The sequence below is a fragment of the Centroberyx gerrardi genome, chromosome 7 (genome assembly GCF_048128805.1).
Source record: "Centroberyx gerrardi isolate f3 chromosome 7, fCenGer3.hap1.cur.20231027, whole genome shotgun sequence".
In the NCBI taxonomy this organism is placed as follows: Eukaryota; Metazoa; Chordata; class Actinopteri; order Beryciformes; family Berycidae; genus Centroberyx; species Centroberyx gerrardi.
This window is the reverse complement of record NC_136003.1, coordinates 13,108,199-13,134,643: the sequence shown is the minus strand read 5'-3', so window position 1 is coordinate 13,134,643 and position 26,445 is coordinate 13,108,199. Positions and strand designations below refer to the sequence as shown.

At 43.7% G+C, this 26,445-nt stretch overlaps 2 protein-coding genes across 2 annotated transcripts; one reads left to right on the top strand and one right to left on the bottom strand.

Annotated features, from left to right (window-relative positions):
• Nucleotides 1-157: 157 nt before the first annotated feature.
• Nucleotides 158-18,518, bottom strand: xylt2 (xylosyltransferase II). The gene is made up of 11 exons (XM_071911916.2): nucleotides 18,386-18,518; nucleotides 7,807-8,350; nucleotides 6,966-7,141; nucleotides 4,883-5,085; nucleotides 3,944-4,024; nucleotides 3,376-3,592; nucleotides 2,730-2,906; nucleotides 2,251-2,507; nucleotides 1,923-2,118; nucleotides 1,093-1,426; nucleotides 158-886 (listed from the first exon to the last, which is right to left on the bottom strand). Exons 1-11 carry the CDS (start codon nucleotides 18,515-18,517, stop codon nucleotides 564-566), a joined length of 2,640 nt encoding a protein of 879 aa, XP_071768017.2. The 5' UTR covers nucleotide 18,518; the 3' UTR covers nucleotides 158-563.
• Nucleotides 18,519-19,783: 1,265 nt separating this feature from the next.
• On the top strand, nucleotides 19,784-26,158 carry LOC139921648 (uncharacterized). The gene is made up of 5 exons (XM_071911938.2): nucleotides 19,784-19,961; nucleotides 20,683-20,792; nucleotides 23,283-23,375; nucleotides 23,664-23,837; nucleotides 25,343-26,158. The coding sequence occupies exons 1-5, from the start codon at nucleotides 19,820-19,822 to the stop codon at nucleotides 25,535-25,537; spliced, it is 714 nt and encodes a 237-aa protein (XP_071768039.1). The 5' UTR covers nucleotides 19,784-19,819; the 3' UTR covers nucleotides 25,538-26,158.
• The last annotated feature ends 287 nt before the right edge of the window (nucleotides 26,159-26,445 follow it).

Below are 26,445 nucleotides of genomic sequence, written 5' to 3'. Positions count from 1 at the left end.
AAAATAAGCACAATAATATGGTTCAGAGGTTTCATTCTCCCCTGAAATGACGATAGAACACAGCAAGGAGCCTGTTGTTGAATTTTGACATCTGCTTTCCGATTCCATAAAGCAGAGGAAAATTAAAACTGTGCGCGGAAACAACAGTTCAAACATGTGCAGGGGGTTCTTTTCAAGGTCCAACCCAGACAGACCCTGACTGAAAACTTGTGTGCCAGCAAAAAAACAGAACAATGCATCAGGCATCCATGTATCAATCGGCAACGTTTTCAAACAAACGCCACAAAAGTTTTTGCTCTTGCAATCTTGTATGTGCAAATTTCCAGCAGACGTGTCCTCCTCTCTCGAGTCTGTATTGCCACTTCACTGAGAATGTCTCGACTCTTCAGTGTAGGAAGATGCCTTGTTGTTTATGTGCCCTTGGGCTCTGAGCCGTCCTTGGAGACAATATCCCCGTACACACAGGCTCTGTAAGAGCTCTCACACTATAATGTAGGTCCATCTCTCCCTCCAGCTTCCTATGTTCCTGTGTGTTGAAGTCCAGAGTCTCTCCTCTCTTGGGGCTACCTGATACGGCCATCACTTTTGACAGGCCCCAGTTCAGACTTGGGGTCTGGGGACAGGGAGCTCCAAGAGGATTTGGTGCAGGGTCCCAAGGCTGGGCAGGAGGAGGTCTGCGTGGCACAAAGGTCCCCTGTCACCCAGAAGGCCCCCACGCTGCTGTCCACCCAGGCCTCCAGGAACTTGCCCACCAGCTGGGCCCTGCGCTGGGCTTCCTGCATAGCAGGCTCCTGGGGAGGCAGCTTCAGCACCGAGCTCAGCTGCTGGAAGCTCTGCTCCAGGTACAGGTTACCTGGAGGACCTGCATGGAGCCAGCTGTCCTCTTCTGGAATGGACAGCGAGGAGACGGATGTTTGAAGACAAAGAGAAATTGCAAGGGGAAGACATTTTTAAACGTCATTCAAGACCAAAACAAATATTCCTATTTCATGATGAGGGATCACAAATTTAAATTTACTGGAGGAAAGCCTTCACTACAGTGAATGGCAAGGAAAAAATTGGAAAATCAAAATCTCTAAATCCATGTCTCACCTTTGCGTAGTGGCTCCTTTCCTTTGAAGGCCAAGGGCATGACAAGGAAGCGGACTTCTGCCACGCGCTCCCATTGCCTTAACACCCGTACTGTCCAGGTCCCGGGTCGCAGGGGGCGCTGCAGTGGCGGTTTGTACTGGGTATACTCTGCATCCACATCCACGCTGATGTCATAGGATGCTGCTACCACCTGAGCTGGGTCGATCCACACAATGGTGGCCGTGAGGTTGGGTCCACGAGCCCACTTCTGCACCGCCAGTGGTTCGTCTAGAGGACCGATCACCCCACCGAAGTTCCGAAAGATTCTTTCCTTAGGATCCCACTCGGTGCCGATCTGTCAAGAAAATAGACAAAAGGAATCACAGCCTTTAGAGTACAGTCCAGAAATACTGATAACAGCCTATATAATACAGTGCAGCTAAGCAACGCTTCACATTCTTTATCAGTCTTCAAACTTTCATATGTAATTTGAAGACAAGGTGAATGAATATGTTAACACTTTCTGGACTTGACTTCCTCACAATATTAGGCTGAGCAGCATGCCTGTGATTTCCTGAACTAATTAAAACATCGAAGTTTTGATCAGATCAAGCCCTGATTATGCCGCCCCAATTTTAACATATCAAGGTGAAAGTCTTCAAACGCAGTTTTCCTCAGCAGTTTTCTTGGGGTACCTTGATCTTGATCAAAATTTGTCTGGGACAGCAACTTAAATTACAATGAAGACTGTGCATACAATCTTAGACACACACCTCTCTAGCCCTTGATCTTCTTTAACACAAGAACAATGACATATACAAAGTAAAAGCTAGTGTTCAAAGTGCACTTACTTCCAAGTTCTTGAGCCTCTCAAACTCCTTAAGGTTGGTCTCCAGGACGAGGGTGGCATGAGGCACCGCCCACATCTCCACTGTTTCCCTGACCTTTGACCCCGGGGTCTGGACTTCCTGACGCACCAGGTACCCCTGGAAACGGTCGTCATAAAAGTACAGGTGCACTGATACAGGGTAGCCTATTGGCTCGAACCTGCAGTGAGGGAAAAAGCACACATAAAAGATAAAAAACAGTCATATATTGCAATTCCTTGGGGATTCAGTTATAGTATGAAAAGGATGTAAACAGACTGTCTACAGTCTTAGTGTAAACTCAAGGCCTGACCTGCAGGCCTCCACGTTGCTCTGAGCGGTCTCCAGACTCTTGAGGCCGAGGCGAAAGAAAGAGGTGTACGCAGTGAGAGCCACGTCACTGAGTGAGCCCACCCCATCCAACTGCTCAAACAGGCTCTCCCAGTAGGCCTTGATGGCAACGGTGCCTGGGGCGTAGTGGCCATACAGGTGGGTGTCCAGGATGTCTATGGCCTCCTGGTTCACTGTCGACTCAAACTTACGAGCAAAGAATGTTGGCCGTGTCAATTGCTGTGGATGGGAAGAGGGACACTTAGTTGATGGTGACACAAAATACATCACAAAATAACACATACTAAGAAATAAGAAATGACGAGTGAAATGTGAGAGTTTGGAATACTACTAGATTAAAAAAGGAATCAGTCAAGGAAACATTTTTCCTCCCCACCAGGTCAAACAAAAGCAATCATTAATGAACTGTAGTTCCACACTGCCCCCATCTGGCTGACTCACCTGGATCCGGATGAGGTCTTGAGGTTTGAAATCATTGGGAGAGCAGCCACACCAGTCAACAATGTGCTTGTATTGGCACTTGCAGCCCAGCTTACGATTCCAGTTGGTGACACGCAGGTTATTGTCCACCAGGGTGTCACACATGTGGCTGTTCCCTAGCACCGTATGGAAGAAGGACTGGGAGAAGGGGCAGATAGGTAGAGCAGGTATGCGTAAATACAATACTTCCTTCTAAGCAGTGCGATAAAACAAAGGGTGTGTTGTGTGAGAGTAAATTCACTGTAAACCTCAGCTGCCAAATTTCAACACCTCCACAGACATGCCCGAACAGTTTCAACCCACTGACTCTAAATTCCAAGAGGTCACACCTCAACAGCACCACACAACGGCAAACAAATCACTGCACCTCTATTGAGACATTAAACCACACAGACAGATAAACTCTCAGGTGAACTCAGTGGGACCTTGCTTCAGTCTGGCACCTCTGCTGCACTAGGCGCCTGAAAGCTTAAGGTATTACATTTTTTTAGCTGCTAGATTGTCCTCTGCCTTGGCAGGGGAGGAGGGCCTGAGACAGACTTGGATATCAAGCTGTCTGTCTCAGCTACAGGAGATAAATGGGCCCCACTGAACAAGGCTTACTTACCTCAGCAGGGAGCAGAGCGTAGGTATAGAACTGCTTCAGCCCTGACACTAGGTCGTCCTGGGACTTGATGACGTATTCTACGAAGCGGCGGGTGAGTGAGAACCAATCAGAGCCCCCCGAGACCTCCAGGCCTTCTGGGATGCTGCGTTCGCCTAGACGCCACATGTGGTTGTCACACTCATGGAAGAGACGGTCAAGGCCCTGCTTCTTAATAAACCTTGAACACAGCACACAACAGGCAAGGCTGGAATTGATGTCTTGAAAGACAATACAATGATACTTTACAGCATGCATTAAAGTAAATAATCAAGCAAATACTTGTTTGCTAGTGTGCTGCCTTGTATTTAGTTACAGCAAAATGACAACTCTATGAGATCAGTTTGTCATTTCACTTTTTGCCTCTGTCCTGATATCAGAAGTTATAATGCAAGTGTTAACTTCATGAAAATAGCAGTTAAAAAATTCTGAATATTATAAGTGGTGTCAGATTTAATGCACAGCGGCAACCAGATGTGTGTCTTAGCAAGTTGTGAATCAGAGGTCTGTATGTCACAGCTAACATTCTCACCTGGCATTCTCTCTCCCGTGGGACTTGAGGAAGTTCTTGTCTCTGTGCTGCGTCAAGAACACCACCAGTTCGTCATTGGTCCTGTAGGAGGGCGTTAGGGTGAGAATTGAAAGGAGGAAGAGGGACACAAAGACACAAGAAAAAGGTCAGAGGATTAGTTTGGAAGAAAATGCTGGCTGGAGTGTGGTGTTGGGTGTGTGCGTGATGATATTCCTGAGTGAAATTAGCTACTCTGGGCAGGATTTGGGAGACATAGGCTTGACTGTATGTATCCAAGCAGTCCAAGTTATTCCCCTTGGGAAGGTTCAGGAGGATTGGCAATTGCTTTGATAGGGGCTCAGAGCAGCCCCAGAAATCCAGCCAGAACTGATCAACAAGAAAGAAGGCTATTTACTGCTGCCTCTGTGCTTCAGTGACCAAAACAGTCCATTTAGTGCTGCTACCAGACAGGGCTTTTCATCTGGCAAATGCTGTGGCCCTTCTTCATCATGTTGCTATACAAGTCAAAGTCACTGTAGGTCAGAGTAAGTGAATCAAATCCCCATGCACTACTGAAAGGCTAAGCCACCAATGAGAAAGAGACAATCCAGAACTAATCAACTCAAACTAGACAGTTGTGTAAGAGTTGTGCAACTTCGATACACAGCACCAACTAGCACCACAGAAAATAGATGAAAATAGGTGACTGCATATATATATATAATTCACTTGACATATTTAAGCTACACTTGAACGGAGCTACCACTGTGAACACAATAAATGTTATACTGCAGCCAATATAACGATACACAGGGATATTTGATAGTTGCTTGATATTTGTTAGTACTGTTGTGAACTAGGGAGTTATTACAGAAATGCTCAAACTGTAAATTTCCTTTAGGATTTAATTCTCTCATGCCAAACCCCCGAGTCTTATATTCTGTACATAGGCTAACCAACCTGGTGGGGAAGTCTGTGGCGCTGAGGTTGATGAAAAAATCCCACTTCCAGTCCAGCATGGAGAGCAGGTCCTGCATGCTGCGTAGGTAGGCCTTCAGTAGGCTGGCACCGCCCCAGATGGTCACCATGCGCCAGGGTGTGGCACGCACATTGTCGTACTGCTGGGCTAACTGCAGGACTTCCCGATGCATGTAGCTGGACCGCTGGCAGAGTTCAAAGCAAAGGGTCAAACGATTAAATGAGTGAAAATTGTGTTGCTGCATCACAAATGATAATCTAGTTTTAGCTGTATAACAGTTTCTGCATTAGCCAGATCTGCTGCTGCAACCGTGCCAAGGCAGCCGACCAAAGCTGACTCATGTTGAAACAGAATGTGATCTGAGCTAGAACAAAAGCCACATGGCACATCTATTTGTAATGTGGGTTACTGTGATTAGAGAAAATGAAAAATATTTTTTTGTCTTGTAATAAGTTCAAAAACTATATTTCCTTCTCTGAAATGGCAATAGGTATTTTGACAGCAACACATGACTACGAATAAGAGGAACTAAGCTTAGAGGCTACTCTGGAGAAAACTGTCAAGCAGGGATTAAACATTAGGAAGGGAAAAGGATGAGTTGAAAAAGTAACACCAAATGCCATAGAGCCAAACAGCTGTCAGGCTTTATGCCAAGAGACATTAAAGTGGTTAGAGACAGAGCTGTGAGAGAGCAAGTGTGAATATTGTCATGGTACCTGCAGGTTTCAAGAAGCCAAACTTAAGACATTTTAAGACATTTTTTAAATGCTACCAGGAATTGAATTTAAGACCAATTAAAAAATAAAATAAAACAAAGAAACAAAACCAACCTATTTCCGATTGATCATAGCTTATGAAAGTTCTGAAACTACAAATGGACAGTATAAGAAAAAGCCCACTGGGAAATTGATTAAGGGACATGAGGTGTGTGTAAGGCAGATATAGGCCCTGTTCTGTATTATTCAAAAGGTTGACATGCAGTACAAAGAAACCTGTTATTGCATGGTGAAAATAAAGACCTCTAATTGTATTTAAGGCATTTGAATACTTTTTAAAGATTTCAATTTAGCCAATTTATTTTAACACTTTGTAACAATCCGCAGATACCCTGGTTGTGTTTGGAGAGGAGTCAGCAGCAGGGAAAAGGGCCAGAGAACGACAGTCATAAAACTCACAGCCCTCTCAGTCGTCTGCTCAGCAGAAAACAGACAGCAGGGAAAAAAGGGGTGGCGGGTGGAGGGTAGAGGAGCCAGTGCACTGATTCCAGTACAACCTGACCTGTTTTACAGCCCCATCTCTCAAACAGGCCCTTCCCTCAGAGACAGATGAGGTTAGGTTGGCTGGAGTGTCTGTGGTGACTGTCCCACTGACTTCTCATTCATCACTGCCTTCCTTCCCAGACTCCACGCTTCCACAAAGCCTCTCCATAGTCCCTTGGCAACTGTGCGAGCCAGCTCCCCAGGGCGGAACAACCTTTCCGGCTATACAGGTGCACTGGCGACAGTCACCTGTTTCTCTATTGGCTTCTGTCTCTGTACTATACACACCTGAGGTCTCTACCTCAACGTTACCAGCCAAACATCTGTCTTTGTCTTCCAGCTGAACACCGTAGACCTTTCCTCCACTAAGTCCAACCCCTATGAATAACCACACAAGCCCCTCTATCCAGGCTAATCCCCATTACCACAGTGAGACCCATGGGATAAATTTAACCTTCATAATGCAAGAAGACCCAGCCTGTAAAAACGTTTGTGAGCTCAGAATACACTGCGCCAAGCAGATGTGTCGACTAAACCGCTCAATGTTTAGCCTAACTGACAATAAACATTTTGTAGATGCAGAAGTTGAGGGTAATCTTGGCCAAGGTTCACCCCTGGGCCCTTTCCAATATCAGTTCCAGTAGGTACTGCCAATGAATGAATGCCTTCTATTTGGATATTTCTATCATGATCCATGGACAAATGGTCTGTATGCAAGCAAGTGAGGCCGAATGTATAGAATGTGAGCATATTACAGGGACGATGTATGGTAGTCGGGGCACTGTTGCCTCCTTCTAGAGCTTACCTTGTCCACATGGATGTAGTAGTAGTGGTCACGGTGGTATATTGCTTTGATGAGGCGCTTGAGCTGCCGTACAGCCCGGCCATGGACCATCAGAACGAAAGCCACCCTGACAGGGTTCTCCACCTTGGACAGACTATTGTCCAGCTCATCACCGGCCTGAACCGGATTGGATACACCTGGAAGAGGGGCAAAGAGAGAGAGGGATATGATAATAAAGGATAGGGGCAAAGAAGATTCAGTAGGGTCAGGAGGGTTTCAAGGAATATGGGCTGGGTATTGAGAAACAAAAGGGGTGGAGGAATAAGTTTAAGCAGATCCTGGGGTATACTGAGAGGTGCCAGGGGCAAATGATCAAAACTTTGCATCTTAAGCAAATACACTACATCATCCTACCCAATATCTGTTGCTGATGAAATCATGGTTGACAGAGATGTAGCATTACATTCACAGAATCTAGGCTATGTTTAGATAAGAGGCGAGGAGTGAGACAAGGACCCGAACCACAAATTCCATGCAATATTAATGCAAATTTGGTCGTGAGAAATGCTTTTATTAAAAATGTATCGGTGAGTGAAAATTGGTCTAATAAATCATTAAGGATCTGAGAGTGTGTGGGCTGCCTGCACATTTAGTCTTCAATCCCGCAAGGAGGGCTACAAATGAGAGAGAGAGCGAGGGAGAGAGCAAGGGAGAGAGAGAGAGAGAGACAGAGAGAGAGAGAGAGCGAGAGAGTAAAAGAGAGATTACAAGAGTGAGAGACAGTAACAGAGTGAGATAAGAGATAAACAGAAAGAGAGAACAAGAGAGCAAGTATCTGTACACACTGTGAAAGGCTTCTCACCAAGCTGGGGGCAGAACTGAGGCAGTGCATGCGGCATGAGCTGTCCGGCCTGATGCTGGCACACAATGTTGGCGATCTCCTGTCGGCACTGCTGCGACCCGGCACGATGGAGGGCAGACAGCGCGTCCTTGCCCATGATGTCACATTTGGGCACAAAGTCGCTGCTGGGGGCTTGGTGCGCCCCGTCCACGCTGCCCGGCTCCCCTGGTATGGCAGGAGCGGGTAACTTGGCCGCCCCGTCTGTGCCGCCTCGGGTCTCACTGAAATTGCGGCTGCTGGACGGGTCGTGGGGGACTACGCCATCCACTCCGGCTCCTGTCATTCCCTGCTCCTGGGGATTCTTCAGCCTGATGCTGGGCTTCCCTCCTCGGCGGCTGGTCCCTCTCCTCAGCGCACTGGCGGCTGTACCCCCCGTCCTCTCCAACCTGGTGCTCCATCTGCCCCTGCTCCTCCCCGACAGAGAATTTTGTCTCTCCCAGGGCGCCGCGTCCCTCTTGGGGTCCTGGCTGTTGTGGTCAGGCAGCTTAGACCGTCGCGTCTTTCTCTGAGGAGAGAAAGGAGAGAGGGAGAGAGAGAGAGTGAGTAAGAATACATTTCAACTCCAGATATGTTGCCAGTCATTCTATAAGAACATCTTGGACAAATGCTGCTGAGAGGAGGGAATGATTCACACTTCAAGAATGACATAAAAATAGAGAAAGAAATCCACTAAGACAACAGCAAAAGGAGCCCCAGAGGGAAGGATGTGTTTACTTGGTTTTGTTTTTTCCCTTTCCCTGATCTGGGTTATTTTTAGCTGAGCCTCTGCCTTTTTGTGGAGGTAATCTGGGAAAGACAGAGTCCAGGGAAGGCGCACACTCAAAGACGCATAATGAAGCCAATGATTCACTGTAAGGACCTCAGCAAACCTCAGTCAGTCCCCTGTGGCAAAGAAGTGCAGGCAAAAGGTGTACAAATGTGTGTGCATGGCACATGAGCACACAGACATGTAGGCCTACACACACACAGACACTGGGCACAAGCCTCAGATACTGAGGAGGTCGCAATGAGAACCCTTATCAGACCACTAGCGTGTGCCTTTGTGTGCGTGTGTGTGTGCATGAAGTCCTCATAGGACAGTGACAGGTTTGTATGTATTTATGTATGTGCATGTCTGTGCGCAGAGGAGTAAACACAGGGGGCCGAAAAAATAATTGCTGAAAAAACGCTCAGCAAGATTTCAAGGCGACTGAGAACCTCGCTGCACTGCAGGATGGCTCGGTAGAGCTGGACTCTGGCAGATGGTTGTTTTGTCAAGTGATCGGCTTTGAGACCAGCCACTCTGTTTATCCTTGCAATGTATTATTGGTAGATGCAATGCCCTTTTAAGAGTTTCTGTTCCCATAAAGTAGGAGTAAAGTAGGTCGCAGAAGGCCGTGAGACAATATCTCTTGAATTAATTCAATTCATTTAAACTATCAATGCCATCCATTTATTTGTCAAATTAAAAGTCTTTTCCTGTATTTCATAAATTCATGTATATTTTTAAGTAGGATGTGTTATATAAAGTAAAGCATTAAAACCATCATTAAAAAAGATAATTTTTAGACCGAATGTACCAAATGTATTGCATGTCAAAATACATATTTAGTTTCAATAAGAGAATTATGGTTACACCCATATTCCTATCCATCTTGATAGGAAGATGGACTTTATTATTTATATATAGCCTACTTAATATTTAATCTTCAACTGATAATTTCACCCCAATTAATTTCAAAACGGTACCAGAAGGTGTAAATGTCTCAGGATGGCTACAGCAATCCCAATCACACATTTATCTCGGTAGGAAGGGTGAGCCAGATCGTGCCATGTCTTATCTTTCCGCCTTCATGCCTTCATTTGTGTTTTATTGGGATGTGTGTGGGTAAGAGTTAAATGTGATTGCCTCTCACTTTCCATTGGATTGCGAGGACGACCAGTTGTAGACGTAATTATTTCTGTAAAATAGAATAATTGTTTGGATGAACAGAGAGGCAATCCACAGAAAGCTTACTGTAAGGGTGCGGACAACTTCTTGACCTACAAAAACTTTGGATACGACTTGGCCACACAGACAGTGTGGGTTGGAGGAATAAACAGAAGATACAACAAGTCTGTGTGCAAATGTCCATTCCAAACATTGTAACAGTCCCACAGCTGCATAGAGCAGGGAAGTGACTGTTGTTGTTAAGATTAGGCTATTAACTTTTGGAACAAATAATAAATGTAACATGGAAAACTGAAATTGAGTTTAGGCTGTAACATCAGGAGAGCATTCAGGACTTATGTTCCCTCTAAGCTGATATTTTGGTGACGTCTAATAATTTATCACACTCACCAAATAATATCTTGTCAGTCAGAAGTTTTGGTGGCAAATAATAATAGATGCAGGGACTTTGCCATAGCTTAGGGTGCAGAGAATTGACGCAGCTAGGGTTTTTGAAATGAATTACAATTTAAAATTAAATTAAATTAATTAAAATTATTTAAAAAAATGTGTCCAATGCCACAACCTTTTTGAATGTCTAACTGAAGTGAGTTCTTGCATGGTGTTGCACACGCGTACATCTCATGTCCGAGCTTAAAGATAACTAGAGATGTCATGTTTTCAACCATTTTTACACCACTGAAATGTGGCATGTATAGCATTTTATAAAAGAGCCATTTGTTTGATTGTGTATTTATTTACATTTTACAAATCGCCTTCCTATTATCATTTAGCCTGCTGTTTTGAGCAGGCAATCTACTGACAGTGGGGAGCTAATGGCTGTTGGTAAGATTAGGCTGTAATATTTTGAACAAATATGAATTCACCTTAGAAAACGGAAATTTGGATTAGGCTATAACTTTGTGAACAAATAATGAATTTACTTGGAAAATGGAAATATGGATTATTAAACAATTGAAAATATGGAATGGAAATGAAGGAAATATGGAATGGAAATGAAGGTATAAACTAATATACCATTATTAAATTAATAGCTATATGTGGTGAGTAAATAGGTGGTCACAGTCTAAAAGCGGCCAAAGGAAAATACTTGTCCAAAACAACTGTCTGCAAGACAGCAGTCAGTCAACAAGCCCAGTCAGCTAGCTGGAAAAAATTGTATATAATAAGAAATAAGTTGCCCTGGAAACCAACTGGGGTACTACACCATAATTACAGAGACCTATAAAGGGAAGGTAGCAGGAGGAGCTGAAGGGCTGGCATGCTCCGAGCTGACCAATAAGATCACTGTCGGAATGGGGCCAAATGGCCTTATCAGCAGCTACCTGACAGTTTCAGTGCGCCTCCACTCTGCACCGAGTCACTAAGACGCCCAATCACGGATCCTGTCACTTCAACTATACAGCAGTGCGCCCTCATGTCACTTAGCCCCGGGCTCCCTGGGGAGAAGTGGGGACATTTAACTTTGCATCTCTCTCTGGGACACTACGGTATTTACCAGACTAGGTATGGACAACTGTGATGGATGTGGGGCAGCATTCCCTGTAGGGCTGCACAATTATGGCAAAAATGACAATCATGATTACTTTGCTACATATTGTGATCACAGTTATTAATCCTGATTATTTGTCTTGGTTTCAGGAAACAAAAACATTTCATTGCACTTTTGCACCTTAACATACATTTTCACTTTTTTCAGTGCGGTATTTCTCAAAGTAGCAGCAGCTAGAAAGTCTTGTTTTCATTCTTACTGTCTCTTTATTATGGTACTTATTTACAATGTTCAAATAATTGCTACTTTATTACTTTAGGGTGCAGCTACAACCCTGAGGCAAACTTTGAATGTCTGTAGGGCTGCAGCTATCGATTATTTTAGTAATCAAGTATTCTACCGATTATTCCATCGATTAATCGAGTAATCGGATAAGAAATACTTTTGCTTTATTAAAGAGCAATAGTAAATATACAAAAGAGAAAAGCTGTCCGCACGAAGCTGTCCATACGACACTGTGATTTACTGAAAACGAGGTGAAATAATAATTATTATTGATATTTATTACTAGGCCTAAATATCATACAAGTTCATAAGACTGGCTAATGTACATTTATTTACTATGGTGAAGGGTTGCCCTACACCTGCTGACCCTACTCACTGCAATCAAACTAAACTGAATATACCTGCTGTATTGGACTGGTGCATTTTAGGCTCCAATTGCTACTTACACCACCTGACATTTTGCTTTCTGGGGTATTTTATGCATCACTGTGAGGGGAGTAGGTGTGTGTGTGTGTGGGTGTGTGTGTGTGTGTGTGTGTGTGTGACTATCATAATAATAACATGAATGAAGCTCAGGCTTTCACAAATTGACTGCAGCATTTTATTTTCTGTGGTTATTTTCTTGAGCAAAACTTAGCTAACTTAGGGACATCATAACTAGCCACCATATTGATTTACGTTCTTAACTAGCCATTACATATAGCCATAATTAACGTGCATTCTTTACTAGCCTTCATCTCATTCCGTTTTAATATTAAGTGCTGACTCCGCCCACCCGGCCAGTTTCGGCGTACGCCGGTAGCAATTACAAGTGGACCCTATCCTACAGTCCCTGCTCTCAGCGGAGGGAGGGAGCTACACTGTGTGTAGGAAGCGCTGTGACCGTCAGACCTCTCTGGATTAGACAAGCAAGTAGTGAAAACCGGCATCAGCCATACTAATTTATTGCCAAATGCTTTGGGATTCAACACATTAACATTGCTTCCCATGGTCAGAAAAAGTCGGCAGATTTGTCGCTAGTCGCTTTTGAGAAATAAAGTCGCCAGGGGGGTCTGAAAAGTCGCTAAGACTAGCGACAAAGTCGCCAAGTTGGCAACACTGGATCCGAAACTTTGGACACTTTCTGTCGTTTTCTCTGGCCTGTCTCTTCTCTTCGCCCCTCGCTATTTTCTCTCTCTTTCTCCAACGCGTTGTGCAACAGTAATAATCATCCGTGCGAAACACTGAGTGTGTATATAGTTATATGGATTAAACGAAGCTTCGATGCAAAGAATTTGCATCGATGATTTTTAGTAATCGAGTTACTCGAGTTTCTCGAGGAATCGTTTCAGCCCTAAATGTCTGTACTGATTTGTTGTCATCTGGTTTAAAACCAAACTATTTACAAATGACACAGGATGATTCACTTTGAGGAACTAAAACATTTTCACACTCACTCGGGAGAAGTACTTTTGCTCTCCAACTTTGTTTGGAGATCGTTTTTCCAAAAATGGGTGTATGTAAGGTTTCTCTCTTTCTTTTCCCAACAAAATGGCCTTAACTGTTATTTTGGTCACATGGATACACATTGTGCAGTCAAAGGTTGTGATTGGTCACACATAACGGAAGCACTTGCTATACCACATCGGGACTTTCAGGGGATTTGAAAATATAAAAAAACACTTCAATATCTGCACATTACTTGATTATTAATCGTATAGACATAAACTCCAACATACAATTATCCAGAGCTGCAACGATTAATCGATTAGTTGTCAACTATTAAATTAATTGCCAACTATTTTGATAATCGATTAATCGGTTTGAGTAATTTTTTAAGAAAAATAAGTCAAAATTCTCTGATTCCAGCTTCTTAAATGTGAATATGTTTCTTTACTCCTCTATGACAGTAAACTGAATATCTTTGGGTTGTGGACAAAACAAGACATTTAAGGACGTCATCTTGGGCTTTGGGAAACACTGGTCGACATTTTTCACCATTTTCTGACATTTTATAGACCAAACAACTAATCGATTAATTGAGAAAATAATCAACAGATTAATCAACAATGAAAATAATCGTTAGTTGCAGCCCTGCAATTATCTATGATTAATTGTGCAGCCCTAATTCCCTGTAGAATGTTTTATAGATGTGGATGGTGTGGATAATTTTGGCTCTGAGACTCAGATAAGGTTGGGTATCATTCGAGTGCAATTCCACTTCTGCTCATTGAATCCGGTTCTTATCAAATCCTATTTCAATTCCTATATCTTTTGGAGGAAAAACCTAAAATGTTTCATGAACAAAGCTGACCTTTTTAGCATATTGTCAACCATGACATGAATTACATCTTTTTCACTTCATTTTGGTAAAATAAAGTAAAATAAATATTAGATATTCTCTTTTTAGGAATGTTCAACAGAAAAAATAATAAGCCAAATATACTGAATAATGGAAAAATACAACACAATGTAACAAAAATAGACACCGCTTTCACCACAAATCTTGTCACTGCTCGGTGACATTCATCCACTCTTCTCCTTTATAGCTAAACTGAAAGGAGTTTCCCTATTAGAGGGTCTCTGAGGATGAACTGGAGATGGAGGGGTACTGCAAAATATGCATTCATTCATAATTATCATTCATATTGCAATACACAAGGCGAATGTCAGCTGTAGAGTGTTGTAACTGATAGTGAGGCACTGACATTAAAACAGCTAGCTGTATCTGGGGCGTGAGGACTGGCAGGATGCAAAATGTTGAAAACGATGCATTCCTTCAGATTTACGCCATGCTGAAGCAAAAGGTTTGTCATATGGGAGGAGCTTCCTCCCTTGCATGAAATACACTGTTACATTTTGCAGGATCATTATATGTTTTCGCAAAGCTCCACCAAACTTTCAAGCATTTACTGCGGTCAGCCATGATCCAGCATGAAAACAACTCTGACATGCTTTGTTGATGCACAACCACAGCTAAATAAATATAAAAGAAACCCTGAGGTGGTGTGTGGGTGAATGTGCAGCGCACATCTGTGAGACTTAACCACTCTAGTGAACTTATGTGGTGCAATATGCCTGTAATTAACAAAATACCAGCTACCTACTGGGACAATAATGTACGCATAAATTGGTACCAAAAGATGCACAAGGCTAGGTGTTTCACAACATCCTCTGTGTGACTGTCACATAGTCTGCCATTTTTGACATAAGACTGGATAAGCTATAGCCCTACCACATATTGCTGATCTTATAATATCTTTAGTAAATGTTCAACAATCATCATGACTCTGATTTGTGTATGACAGATGCATCTTGAAAACAGTGAAAAAGAAATCATCCTCACAGATTTTACAGCCCCCAAACACCTCCCTAAAATGTCAAGACATGATCCTCTTATACCTGCTTTGAAGTAATAAAATCCTTGAAGTATCCCATAGTTAGAATCTTTGGCTGTAACATCCCTAGAGGTGACGTTAAATCCAGAAAGTACATGTCATTTAGTCATGGTTCAGTTAAAATAGGGAAAAGTGGCAGTGCGCACAGCTCCAAATCCTGAATACTGTATCGGGTGCACGGTTGTGGCAAGGATCAAAACAAACAGAACACCGGCACTCACAGAACAATAGTCTTCTTATTTATTATGGGAAAAAACGAACGCGTTTCAGCTAGAAGCCATCATCAGCGTCAGTTAAAATAGGCTAAGGGGAAAGATCAACTCCAAGTTCTCTGGTGACCTGTGTGTTCATCCAACAGAAATTTGAGTAAACTAAAAGATGTAAAGTTTATCTTCCTAACAATGGCAAAGTGAGGTTAAAATTAGTTTGGTGTTGGTGTTACTCTACACAAAGGCAGTGAGATACTGTATTGATCGGAGGGCCCAATGTGGGCCACCCCACACCCATCACTGATCTAGGCTACTTCAACATCATATTTCAGTGTCCCAAATATACAATTCAATTTCAAAGCAACAGTATGGAGAGAAACAGATCAATAAGTCAATATGTACCTCTGTGAGAGAATTGGTCCTGTTCATCTTGTTTTCCTGCACTGGGGATCTGAGGCTGAGGTACAGAAACAAGCAGCCTGACAATTGTGACAAATGTAGCTGACAGTTTTCTAAATGCAAAGCTATTCTTATCCCTGGTTTCATTGGCATTATGCTCTTTTCCTCTGTTCTTGTAATACATGGCCTTTTAAAAACCAATACGGACTCCTCTGTTGACCTGAAGCATTTTCCTCATGTGTAATGGGGACAAACAGCTCAAACCACCACAGCTCACCACATAGTCAGTCTTACTGGAACACAAAACACGCCTCCAAAAATGGAAGGCATTGAAAAAGCAGGACTTGAGCCATTTAGACTTCTTCTGGCCAAGCAACATCACAGCTTTGGCACACTGGATTATTGGATCATACAAAGGGGACTTGAAAATATGCACTTGGGGAAGAGGAGGAATAACAGTGAGTGGGCCGTGAGCTTTCTGCCTCTGTCAGACGACATGGCAGAATGTGGGCTCTCTCGCCACACGCCGCTGGCACACCGACAGCCTAGAGACTATGGGAACAGAACAGGGGCTGTGGCTGGGGCAGCAGGGTATGACAAGGAGCCAGATAATCCAGTGCCAGTGAGCCAGCTGCCAACCAATACAGCACAGTCAGCTACTGATGCCCAATCGCACTCTAAAACCCATTACAGTAAGAGGCATTGTGGAGCCCAGTAACATACCATTCATTGCAGTGCTAGCTCCTTTGCTGCAAAGAGTCAAGTTAATAGGCAAGCTAAAACAGCATTGAGAATAGAGAGTTTAAGTTAGACAACTGTGTGAAGACCATGTCTTTCAAGCCTATTGTCTGCTAATGTTGATAAAGAGACTCCTAACTTTTAGGCTGCCTGAGTCGATGTTCTCACACAGAAGACAAGCGTGCAGCAAGGCCTAATATTTCAATTTTTCTTATCAGCCGTTTTCACAGCTTTTAATTAACACCATCATGTCAAAAATGTATTGATTCAAAAGCGAGCTAGGCCGCCTCTTTACTTTCCAATTAGAGTCGAGCGAAACCATATCAGCGCTATCATCTACTGAAGCGGGGAGCAGCAGCGAGCACTCAGCGCTGTAGAAGAGCGCGGGCAAGCAGAGGGTGATATGAGGATGACAGAGGAACAGAGTGTGCGGTCTTCTTCTGTCCTCACAAGCCTTTCCCTCTTCTGTGCGAGGGCTTTAATATAATGCATGTGGCTGTGTTCACACATGCACGGCCAGCCACTGATTAGAGCAGATGCGAGTTTACAGACACCACTGAGCAGGGAGAAATCCAGTCACCCTCACTCATTTCGCCTTGGTGAGTTTCCCTGACTGAACATGAACATAGACTGACATTGTTCAGAGATGAGGTGATGATTAATGTGCATTCTTATGGAATGCACCTGATGAGGGAACAAGCAAGCCTGGGGCGTTATAACGCAAACAGGCGACAGAGGTCAAAATTAACACCACTTCCTACTATCTGACGGATCACGTCACATTTCCTCTTTCCATTGAAGTCTGTCCAAAGGAAATTGATTACTTGCATCTTAGCTGGTGTTATTTATATTAATGGCCAAGCTCTTGCTGAGGATGTATCTTAGTAGGTAGGCTACTGTCTGAACTGGTGCACAGCATTTTTTTGGTGGACACAGGGTATTGAGTACAGATTCATAATGCTCCCTCTATTCCTCACCTTTCTAAAAGGTCCAACTCCTTTCCTCCACCCAGCTGCTCCACTGGAGCCATTGTCATACCCACTGCTGCCTGCCTCACCCTCCAGGCGCAGATCTGCTGTGTGCAACGTATTGGTATGGGGGAATGTTATGCACACTCCACGCATGTCACATCATGATAGAGACAGCAGGGTTACCACCTCAGATTTCAGTTCACATTCCCGTGGCTCCCTCTGTATCAATTTGTCTCAAATTGATTACTGAAATGCAAAGACCTCCAGAGGCCATATCTGTTAACAGCTCACAATTACCTTATTTAGAGAAGAACTGGGAGGGTATGGGGCACTGCCCCAAGCTAGTGTTCCAGGTGTGCTTGAGGTATATGGAGGGAAGGTTCCCACAGAGGAGTTGGCTAATGCTAAAACGGTTCAAAGCATCTCTGGAGTTGCCTCCATCATAAGCCATCCTTAATTTTAGTCTTGATCCCTGGGATATGGTGAGGGTCACGCAGACAAAACAGACCAATTGTGAAAGGCCACTGGCTAACTGAAATATGAAAGATTATGTAGAACAGATGTTGGATAGCCTCGGTCCAGTCAATCAGTATGAATCACAACAGACTTCTTTCTTATTATTCTTCCAAGTTGCATCACTTGATAGACATCCGTGCTAGCTAGCTGACTCTACGGTTTAGTTGGATCATCTGTGATCATCTGTTTTCTGCGTCTGTTCCCCATCACCTTTTCTTAGGCTTAGATCGTCACTACGCCACGAAACAGTCACTCCAAACGAAATGTATTGGCAGTGTACAACCAGAATTCAACGCTGTCCAAATACCATTTCACTGACCCAGTCACTCAGTAACCGTAACTTTATCGTTATTAGCATATAGAGTTGATAACAGTGTAACGTTACACTGTGATGGGTATAGTGGACAGAGAACGTTTCAGTGACAAACGGACAAAACGGGGCTGTTTCGGTTGTGTTGAAATGTTTGGCAAGCGAAGCAGGCTATTTCTTAACTGCTAACGTTAGCTAGCGTTACTGTATAATAACACACAGTGAGCTAAGCTAGGAGCTAACGGCTAGCTATAGAATTAAACCCAACTGAATCATTGTCATGCCAAAAACAAACATAGGGGATGTTTCTCACCTCTGCCTCGCCCTCTTCGAGACTTCTTAGACTCCATACTACAAGCCCTTGAATCAAGAGAATCGTTAATGCGGCGGCAATCGCTAGTTTATACCGTCGGAGGAGCTTTTGCACTCGAGCGCTGGCCACCATTTTTCCGACTCCAGTTTACATGAGCGCGTGCAAGGCGAATTCTGAACAGCGCGCGCACGCAGTGACGCTGCCCATCCTCAGGTTGCTGCAAAGTTTTTCTCAACCCCTCTAGTTGTTCTAAAATCACCATAAAACACTACCTCGAGTGGTTTATTGCTTTTGTAAAAACACAAATGTTCAATACATCTAAATAAATAAACAACACTTAATTAAATGTTATTCTTTCGCCAAGCAATATAGACCTTGAACAGTAACTAAACAACGTGGTTGCTAAGCGACACGTACCATACAGTCTATGGTATGAGCGCTGATTTTAAGTCAGCGCATTAATATTTGAATCAGCTGCGGTCACATGTGTGCTTTTATCTGGTATCTACAACGGCTTCGAACGTGATTCAGCCAATCAGAACTGGGCCGGCTTCACAAAGTTATATTGTGCGCAATTTTTTTTATTTATCACAGACAGACTAGGCATGGGGCTACATTGTGGAAAGTAGCCTACCCTGATTGTTTGTGAGTGTTGTTTGCCGGAGAAACTAAGTAGACAAGGAAGTCTATGGCTTGTCATACGTCTCATCCATGAATACTGATGCTACATTTGGGCTCTTTGTCTCAGCTCCGGACAGGACCCCCAGCATCTCCATGGTAACGTGACTCCAACTCAGGAATCCATTCTCTGTCTGTAGCCTACCGGTCTGGATCTCATAGCGAGTCAGAGTTCTCCAATCAAAAACAGTTAGCCTAGAAACATACTGGGTTTAGAACACAGCAGTGTAGTGGGTTTTTTTTTTATCTCGGTGAACTGCAGCAGTTATTCCATTAGCCTACTGAAATGTCTGATGGGATACCATAACAGGATTTCTGTCAGCCGTTCAAAATTCGTAAACTATAGGCTGCGGTTGTGTTTGTATGTGAGCCCTCGAGCCTTTTCAAGTCAGAAATTTCAGGTTTCTGTGTACAGATTTTTCCCTGAGGCAACCTAACAAAAAAATCCATGTCAATTAGCCTAAGTAATCAGTCAGTCGGCCTATGCGAAGTTGCGCCCTTGGTGGCTGCTGCTATCTGCCAGTGCCAATCTATAAAGCAAACCCTGCTGTCCAGTGCAGGACCTGAGCCGGGGCGACGTCACGGGATTTGGAGAGGGCGACAGTGTGCCTTACGACTCAAACACACTGTGGCATGTTTACCGTGTGGAGAGTTTGACTGATCCGACTTGCAGAGCGCGTATGGTGTCATTCTGTTTGGGATGGGATAGAGAATGACGAGGGGCAACATAGCTGGTCTCCGGTCCTTCTAAATAATATGAGAACCTTTGTGTTACGGCTGGTGAGTTCAGGAGGATCCAAGGGAACAGTTTACACATCAGAAATGTCCACAACAGCAAGTCCAACCATTCCCTCCTCACAGCTGACATCGGATCAACTTACAGTGATCGTTGCATCTTGTAAGTAAAGCCTTTAATCTCTCAAAAATATCAGATTTTATATGAAAGCGCATCTGCCAGATTGGACACATTTAATCTCTGGCATATTTTAATATGTTGTTGCGAGGATCGCCTGTCCTTTAGCCTATTACTTTATATCAGTAGATCTGAGGAAGAAGTTAACTTAGAAAAACATTCAAAAAAAAAAAATGCCTGAAAGTGGTTGATTTTACTTTTTCTGCCCCGTTGTTGGCTTGCTGATGAGTAGTAGGCTATCTCACTTTATCCAACCATGCTGTAGCATTGTGATAAGAGTTGCACTGGATGATTTGTTTGCCAAACTAGTCACTGTTGATAGCAGCTGATTTGCTTGCCACATGGCACTTGAAGCATTCCATAAATATCATCAATGCCTTCAGAAACAGTCTGTTATCTTCTAGCTGTCATTGTTCTTGATAGAGTAAAGAAGAGTATATCAGGAGAGGAATTTCATGATTCCACATTTTTAAGTGTTTCAAGTGTTGAGAGTATAACTGTCAATCAAACTATCTTTATTCATCACTTTCATAAAATCAAATTCACAGATTGAAACTGACAATTAAAAGGTCAAAACAGTGTTCATTAACAATATCAAGTTGAACTTCTCTGGTGCTTCTGCATTAGCCAACCAGTAGCAAAAAAAATGGTGTCTGATTAACTGTGATTAATGAACGTTCCCTTCTCTCCTCCTTTTTCCAAACAGTTTCTTCTCTGGTGTTCTTTGTGGTAATTGTGGTGTTGCTGTCCATTATTTACCGTAAAAATCCTCAGTGCTGCAAAGTCCGTTCCTATCAGGAGTCACATGGAGATATGGTAAGCCCTTAGAAAAACAAATGTGAGAAAGTACCTTTTGTGTTGTGGCTTTGTAGAGTGACCTGTGAGTTCAGTTTTGATCCTGATCCAGCACAGTGGTTCACAGCAGATTGAGTGAACCCGGGCCCAGTGACACCATGCAAACCCAGTGCAGCACCATTAAGAAGTGTCAAATTCAATTTGCATGGCTGTGGGAAAAGGCCTAGAATAAACTTGATATGATCATTGTCAGGCCATGGATTTGCCTCGATTGAATTAGCTGTTTATCTGCCCTCCAGAAATATCTCTGAGTGCCACAGTAACTCTAATGGAATTGGACAGAATTAGCACTTAGTACACATATTGATGTTAGTTCAGCACCAATGTAATTATATCACCGCAAAACAAATTTTGGCTTACGCACTGGCATCGCAGGTAAAGCAAAACAACATCATCTTTAAACATTTTTTGAAGGTAGCATAGACATTTTATATCATTATTGATTTGCTATATGTATGAAATAGAAGCTAAGCCTTAATGCCTGAGTGCTAGTAGCATTGTCTGACCTGGAGGTGCAGGCATCTCTAGTCTTACAAACTGAAGTTAAGTGTTGCTGTAAAGCTGTAGGTAATGGTGCAGGAAACAGAAGAGGAAATGTAAATGCTCCACAGAGGTAACTCTAAAGTGGCTGCCCATCCTCCATGCTTCCTCTTCCTGGCCTGTGTCTCACCTCCATAGGTCCCAGGGGTGAAGTCGGAGTGTTATCTTTGCATTGCAGGGACACAGCTCATACCTTCCCTGCCTCGCGGACAGGAAGCTCTGTTTGTCTGTGGTCTTACTGTATGAGTTCTGTTGTCCCATGTTAGGAACTAACAGACCGTTCCACTGGTATGTATTGGCCATGCTGAGCTGTAGCTGTGGCTGCACGCCTGCTTGGTGTGGCAGATAAGACAACACCGGCTAACTGTGTCTAAATGTGTTGTCAGCTCTAGAGTCCAGCCTGCATGGTAAAGTATAGGTGGCAGACTGTAAACACACAGAAAACACAGAACACATGACCTCAAGGAGCTCTAGGAAGGATTCGTAGTTTCAGGATTTGTTTTCATTTGTTATGGGATAATTCATTTATTTCAGAACTATTAGATCTTGTCCTCAAACTTAATCTTATAGTTAATTGAGATGTGTGTTTGGAAAGAGAAAGCCTGTGTTTGTTATCATCAGAAGGACGGAGAAATTGACGGTCAGTCAGACTGCGAGGGAAGCACACCCGAAAACACAACTCTTTCACTGTGTCCCTATGGAACATTTCATGTCTTCTATCAACTTCATAGTCACATACCTCTCCCTGCTTCAGTTTGCAGCATGAATAGTGGCCAGACCCCACTGTGGGTGTTGGGGACACGGGGGACAATGGATCTCCTTTAGGTTGCAGCGGTGAAAAAGGCACGCTGCCGACGGGGTCCTCCCCCGATTTCAACACTGATTTTACACGGTTGTGCTTTTTCACACTGGATGAATCAGTGGCAGGAGACAAAAGCACAACTCTCCCTTTTTCTCTTTCCTCAAGACTTTTTTTTTTTGCCCCTTAAAAGTACAAACCAGTGAGGGAAAGTGACCTTTGACATCATCTTTTCGGTGTCGTCTCTCTCACTCACATGCTGTAAGGGTTATGGCAAAGGTCATTAGAGTGCGTTACTCTAAGTTTGAGTGATGTCATTGTTTAAGTGGGCCTGGGAAAATGATAGATCTGATATTTTGATGCTATCCAACGTCATTGTATGCTCAGCCTCCAGTTTTGTTGCTTCTTGGTGAGAGCAAATCTCGTTGGTAATAGCAGCAACCGTGGTCCTAACATCCCAAATCCCCATGCTGGATTTAAATCTCAGTCAGGCAACAAATTGACTTTGTTGTAACGCCGGCCCAAATGACGTATGAGCCCATAATGTTTACTGGAGTGCGCTCGTTAAGAGGTACCTGCTGCAGTAACAAGGGAGATACAGAGACACTGAAAAGACCACACTGTGTGGTTTGTTGCCTAGGGACCCTGATGACACAGTGGGACACTACTTTGTTCTCCAGACAAAGGGGACTCGTTTAGACCCAAGGCAATCACCTAGTTTTCCGGCAGCCTTTTTTCAGGATTCCAGCACCTCATACAGTGGGACCCCACTGGGTCTTGTTTAAGAAGGGGTGGGACTGGGAGGAGGCACGGAAATCGGAGGGTGGTCGTCTTATTGGTTGGATAATTTATGGTATTGCTAAACCAGCCAGTGTCTACAGTGATTAAATAAGGCATGAAAATTGGCCAATTAGGCTGAAATTAGTGGATTTTTGACTAATTACAGGATTAGGCACCAAGGACCCATGGTGCAGATAACCAAGTAAAGATAGAATTTGATGCTTGGAACTGAAACAATTTAACACAATATTAATACCTGAAGTTCTGCCATGCTGCATCCTTTTAACTCTCACAGACACACTCATTACTGTCCCTGTGTGTGTTTGTACCAGGATGCTCCTCCTCAGTACTACAGCAGCAGACAGATGCTGGTGGGGTCGCCTTGTCTGGAGCAGACTCAGGTCATGAATGACAACAACACTCAGGTGAGAGAGCGCAGTTTTGCATAAGCATTATCTGCTATCAACCATGCAATGCAGCAGTCTTCCCCTCTGTGTACACATGCTCACAATATCCCCTTTGCATACAACACATACAATACAATACACATATCCATGGGTAAGACAGTCTCCCCCAGGAACAATAGGTGCTACTGTTTAAAGTGAGTATGACATGGTTTATTTGGACCGTTTCCAACAAATCATTAAACATCAAAGCTTCTATTTCCCATTGCTTTAACGGTCCCCCTGTGTTTTGGCCTGTGTGTGCCTCAGCAGGCGGGTCAGCTGTTCTACGTGGGGCTGCCCTCCAGCTACAGCCTGCCCTCACTCGACACCCCCCTGCCAAGGCTTCCCTCCTACGAGAGCGTCAGGAAGAAGGACCGCCAGAGGCAGATCCACATGATGATCGCAGACCGCTTTGGCCTGAATGGACCCATTATGACCGAGGTAAGGCAAATTAGGGATTACGACTGTGTCACAGCAATTGATACATGCAGTCCTCAGGCATAAATGACACGGAGACAAAGGAGTATTTCAGCTACTGTGCAACCACAGCAGCTGGTAATAGGAAAGATGTTTTACTCCTATTATACTTTCAAAGAACTTTCAAAGAATCCTAAACCTCATATAACCTCAGTTTATTACGGAGGCCCCTCATCTGCAGTTTTCACAATGGAGGGAGATAATGAGAGGTAGGCTGTCTCTATTATGACCAATGCTGTCATACAATATTGTAACAAGAGCTTGTTCAAAGATTAGACCGCATTCAGAGTGCTGTAAACAGGATGCACTATCAGCTCATCTAATGCTCGTGGTCGAAGTTGTGCTGGCGGCCGCTTTTCAAGGTTTTACCGTGTTGATCTTTCGCTGAGCTTTTGACTTGCACAACGCTTGAGCAAACAAGGTAATGAGAAAAAGGCACATCAAACATAATTAAAGCCTGCATCCTGAGTGCAAACAGTGCCTGAGAATGCAGCTTTGTGCTCCTGTCTTCTACTGTTTTTTCTTCTTTGACCTCCCCTCCTTTTCCTTAATTAAACAGTCCCTAGCATGACTGCCCTTCTCCTACGCACACACACACACACGCGCACGCACATACACACACACACACACACACACACACACACACACACACACCACACTTTCTACTCACCCTGTTACTAGTCCCTGAAAAGCCCCCTCCCCCCTGTTAGGAGGGTTCAAATGATGGCCCTTAATTTCCCCTGTCTGTCTTGTGGCCTGAGGCAGGATAGTAGTAAAACTTTGTGGCCTGGTATGTGTGTGGTGTGTGTATAGGGCGAGGGTAGGGTTATAGGGTTGGACTTGTCGCCCGAGGGCCCCCAAGCAATTAAAAGATAAGAGGACTCAGTCAGGGAGTGTGCATCTGCCTGATGTGATCAGAGAGATAACGCATTGGAGGAGCACATGTTCAAGGCAGCCAATGTGAAGACAGATTAATCAGTAATGTAAATACAAACATGTTCCAATTATGTTTTGTATTAGATATCAGGCATCAGGATGCTCTCTAAGCAGCACATTCATCCTGGGAAATACCAGGGCTAATCTTATCGGAGACACTATCAATTTAACAAGTTTGCACGCGATTCACTTTTCTTTCCACCCTCTGCCAGTGTTTTCATTGTCCTGAGTGGCTTTGCAAGAACAATTCTTTGGTTATCATCTTTATGTGTTCACTTTGTAGGTGACTCAAAGTGAGTCAGTAAATCTATTGTAGCCTGTGAAGATGTAACTCACCAAATGAAACAAAGCCAAAGACTTAAAAACACTTGCTCATTGTTGTGCTGGAGGAACCTGACTTCCTTCAGTATGCTTTTTCATCAAGTACAATGTGTTAAATTGTCAACAAAATTAAGCATTCAGTCAAAACTAACTAACAGAGTTTGTAAAGCACTAATTCCTAAATCTTTCTTGCTGTTCTGCCTTTCTTACAGCCACCGCCAACATATGAAGAGAGCATCCGCCAATCTGTGGAGCTGCCATACAACATCCTCTCGTCTAACCTGGACATCTCCCATCCTCAGACTGTCTACCCAGCGCACGCTGACACGGGGCCCAACGCTCAAACTGACACACCTGCTCAGCGCTCCATCCACAGCGATCCCAACAGCACCATTCTCCCCGTGTGATCCTGTGGGCAGTCCTCTCATTAAGTCGTTAAGTTGTCTGATGAAAGGGACAAACTGTAAAAAAAAAAACAGATATCTTTCATGCAGGTGAAGCTGCCAAATGAATACGAGATTATAGACTGATCGAGGTCGGGTCCTCCTGACTTCTATACAAGCTGATTCAGATACCTCAAGCATGAGTGTATGAGAGCCGGCTAATGTTGCTCATGAGCTGTGGAGTGACCAAAGAGGAGCTGCACACCCTTCAGGGCTGATGCATCGTGGCACACTTGAATGTCAAAACACTTTGGGACAGTTGCAGATGAATTGGATTCTGGTGGAGAAAACTACTGATTGTTTTTCACCATTTTGAAATAGAAACCGTTCATATTACCTGAGGTGGCTGGTACATCTCAGAGAGGATGCACTGTACCATTAGGGAAAAAGAGACTGTTATGAAAATCATGGACTATGCATTAGTGTGAGCATAAAAATGACCAAAAAGGAGGCGCTATTTACTTTGTGGATTAAAGTGATAATGTGGATTATACTGTGTATGTGAACATTGTTAATTTGGCTTCACAGTTTGCTCTCCTTGTTTTTTCCTGCTGTTTCTGAGCCAGAAACCTTGCTTCATTGACCAGAGGCTCATTGTGTGGCTTGCAAGGTTACCACAGGCCTATTTGAATAGGAATTGCTTTAATATGTCTCTGTACCCTGCTGAGGCTGCGCTACAGCTGCAGCTTGCGGTTCAGCTTGGGAGAAGGTGAGTAAATTAAACTAAGGTGCTTATCCCAAGGTTTTAACTTTATCACAATTTATCTCAAGGTTTCAACAAAAGTAAAAAATTTTCACTTTGCCTCGGTTTATTTCTCTGTGAAGGCCGCTGTGCCTCTGTGGTTGATTTCTCACTTCCTTTTCATGTTTCG

Excerpts from the sequence above, each read along its gene's own strand:
- LOC139921648 (XM_071911938.2), top strand. The coding sequence starts at position 19,820 with ATGAGAACCTTTGTGTTACGGCTGGTGAGTTCAGGAGGATCCAAGGGA. Across the intron at positions 19,962-20,682 it reads TACAGTGATCGTTGCATCTT|TTTCTTCTCTGGTGTTCTTT; the intron begins GTAAGTAAAGCC and ends TTTTCCAAACAG. Across the intron at positions 23,376-23,663 it reads TGAATGACAACAACACTCAG|CAGGCGGGTCAGCTGTTCTA; the intron begins GTGAGAGAGCGC and ends TGTGTGCCTCAG.
- xylt2 (XM_071911916.2), bottom strand. The coding sequence starts at position 18,517 with ATGGTGGCCAGCGCTCGAGTGCAAAAGCTCCTCCGACGGTATAAACTA. Across the intron at positions 5,086-6,965 it reads ACTACATCCATGTGGACAAG|CGGTCCAGCTACATGCATCG; the intron begins GTAAGCTCTAGA and ends GAACTCTGCCAG. Across the intron at positions 2,907-3,375 it reads ACGCTCTGCTCCCTGCTGAG|TCCTTCTTCCATACGGTGCT; the intron begins GTAAGTAAGCCT and ends CCCTTCTCCCAG.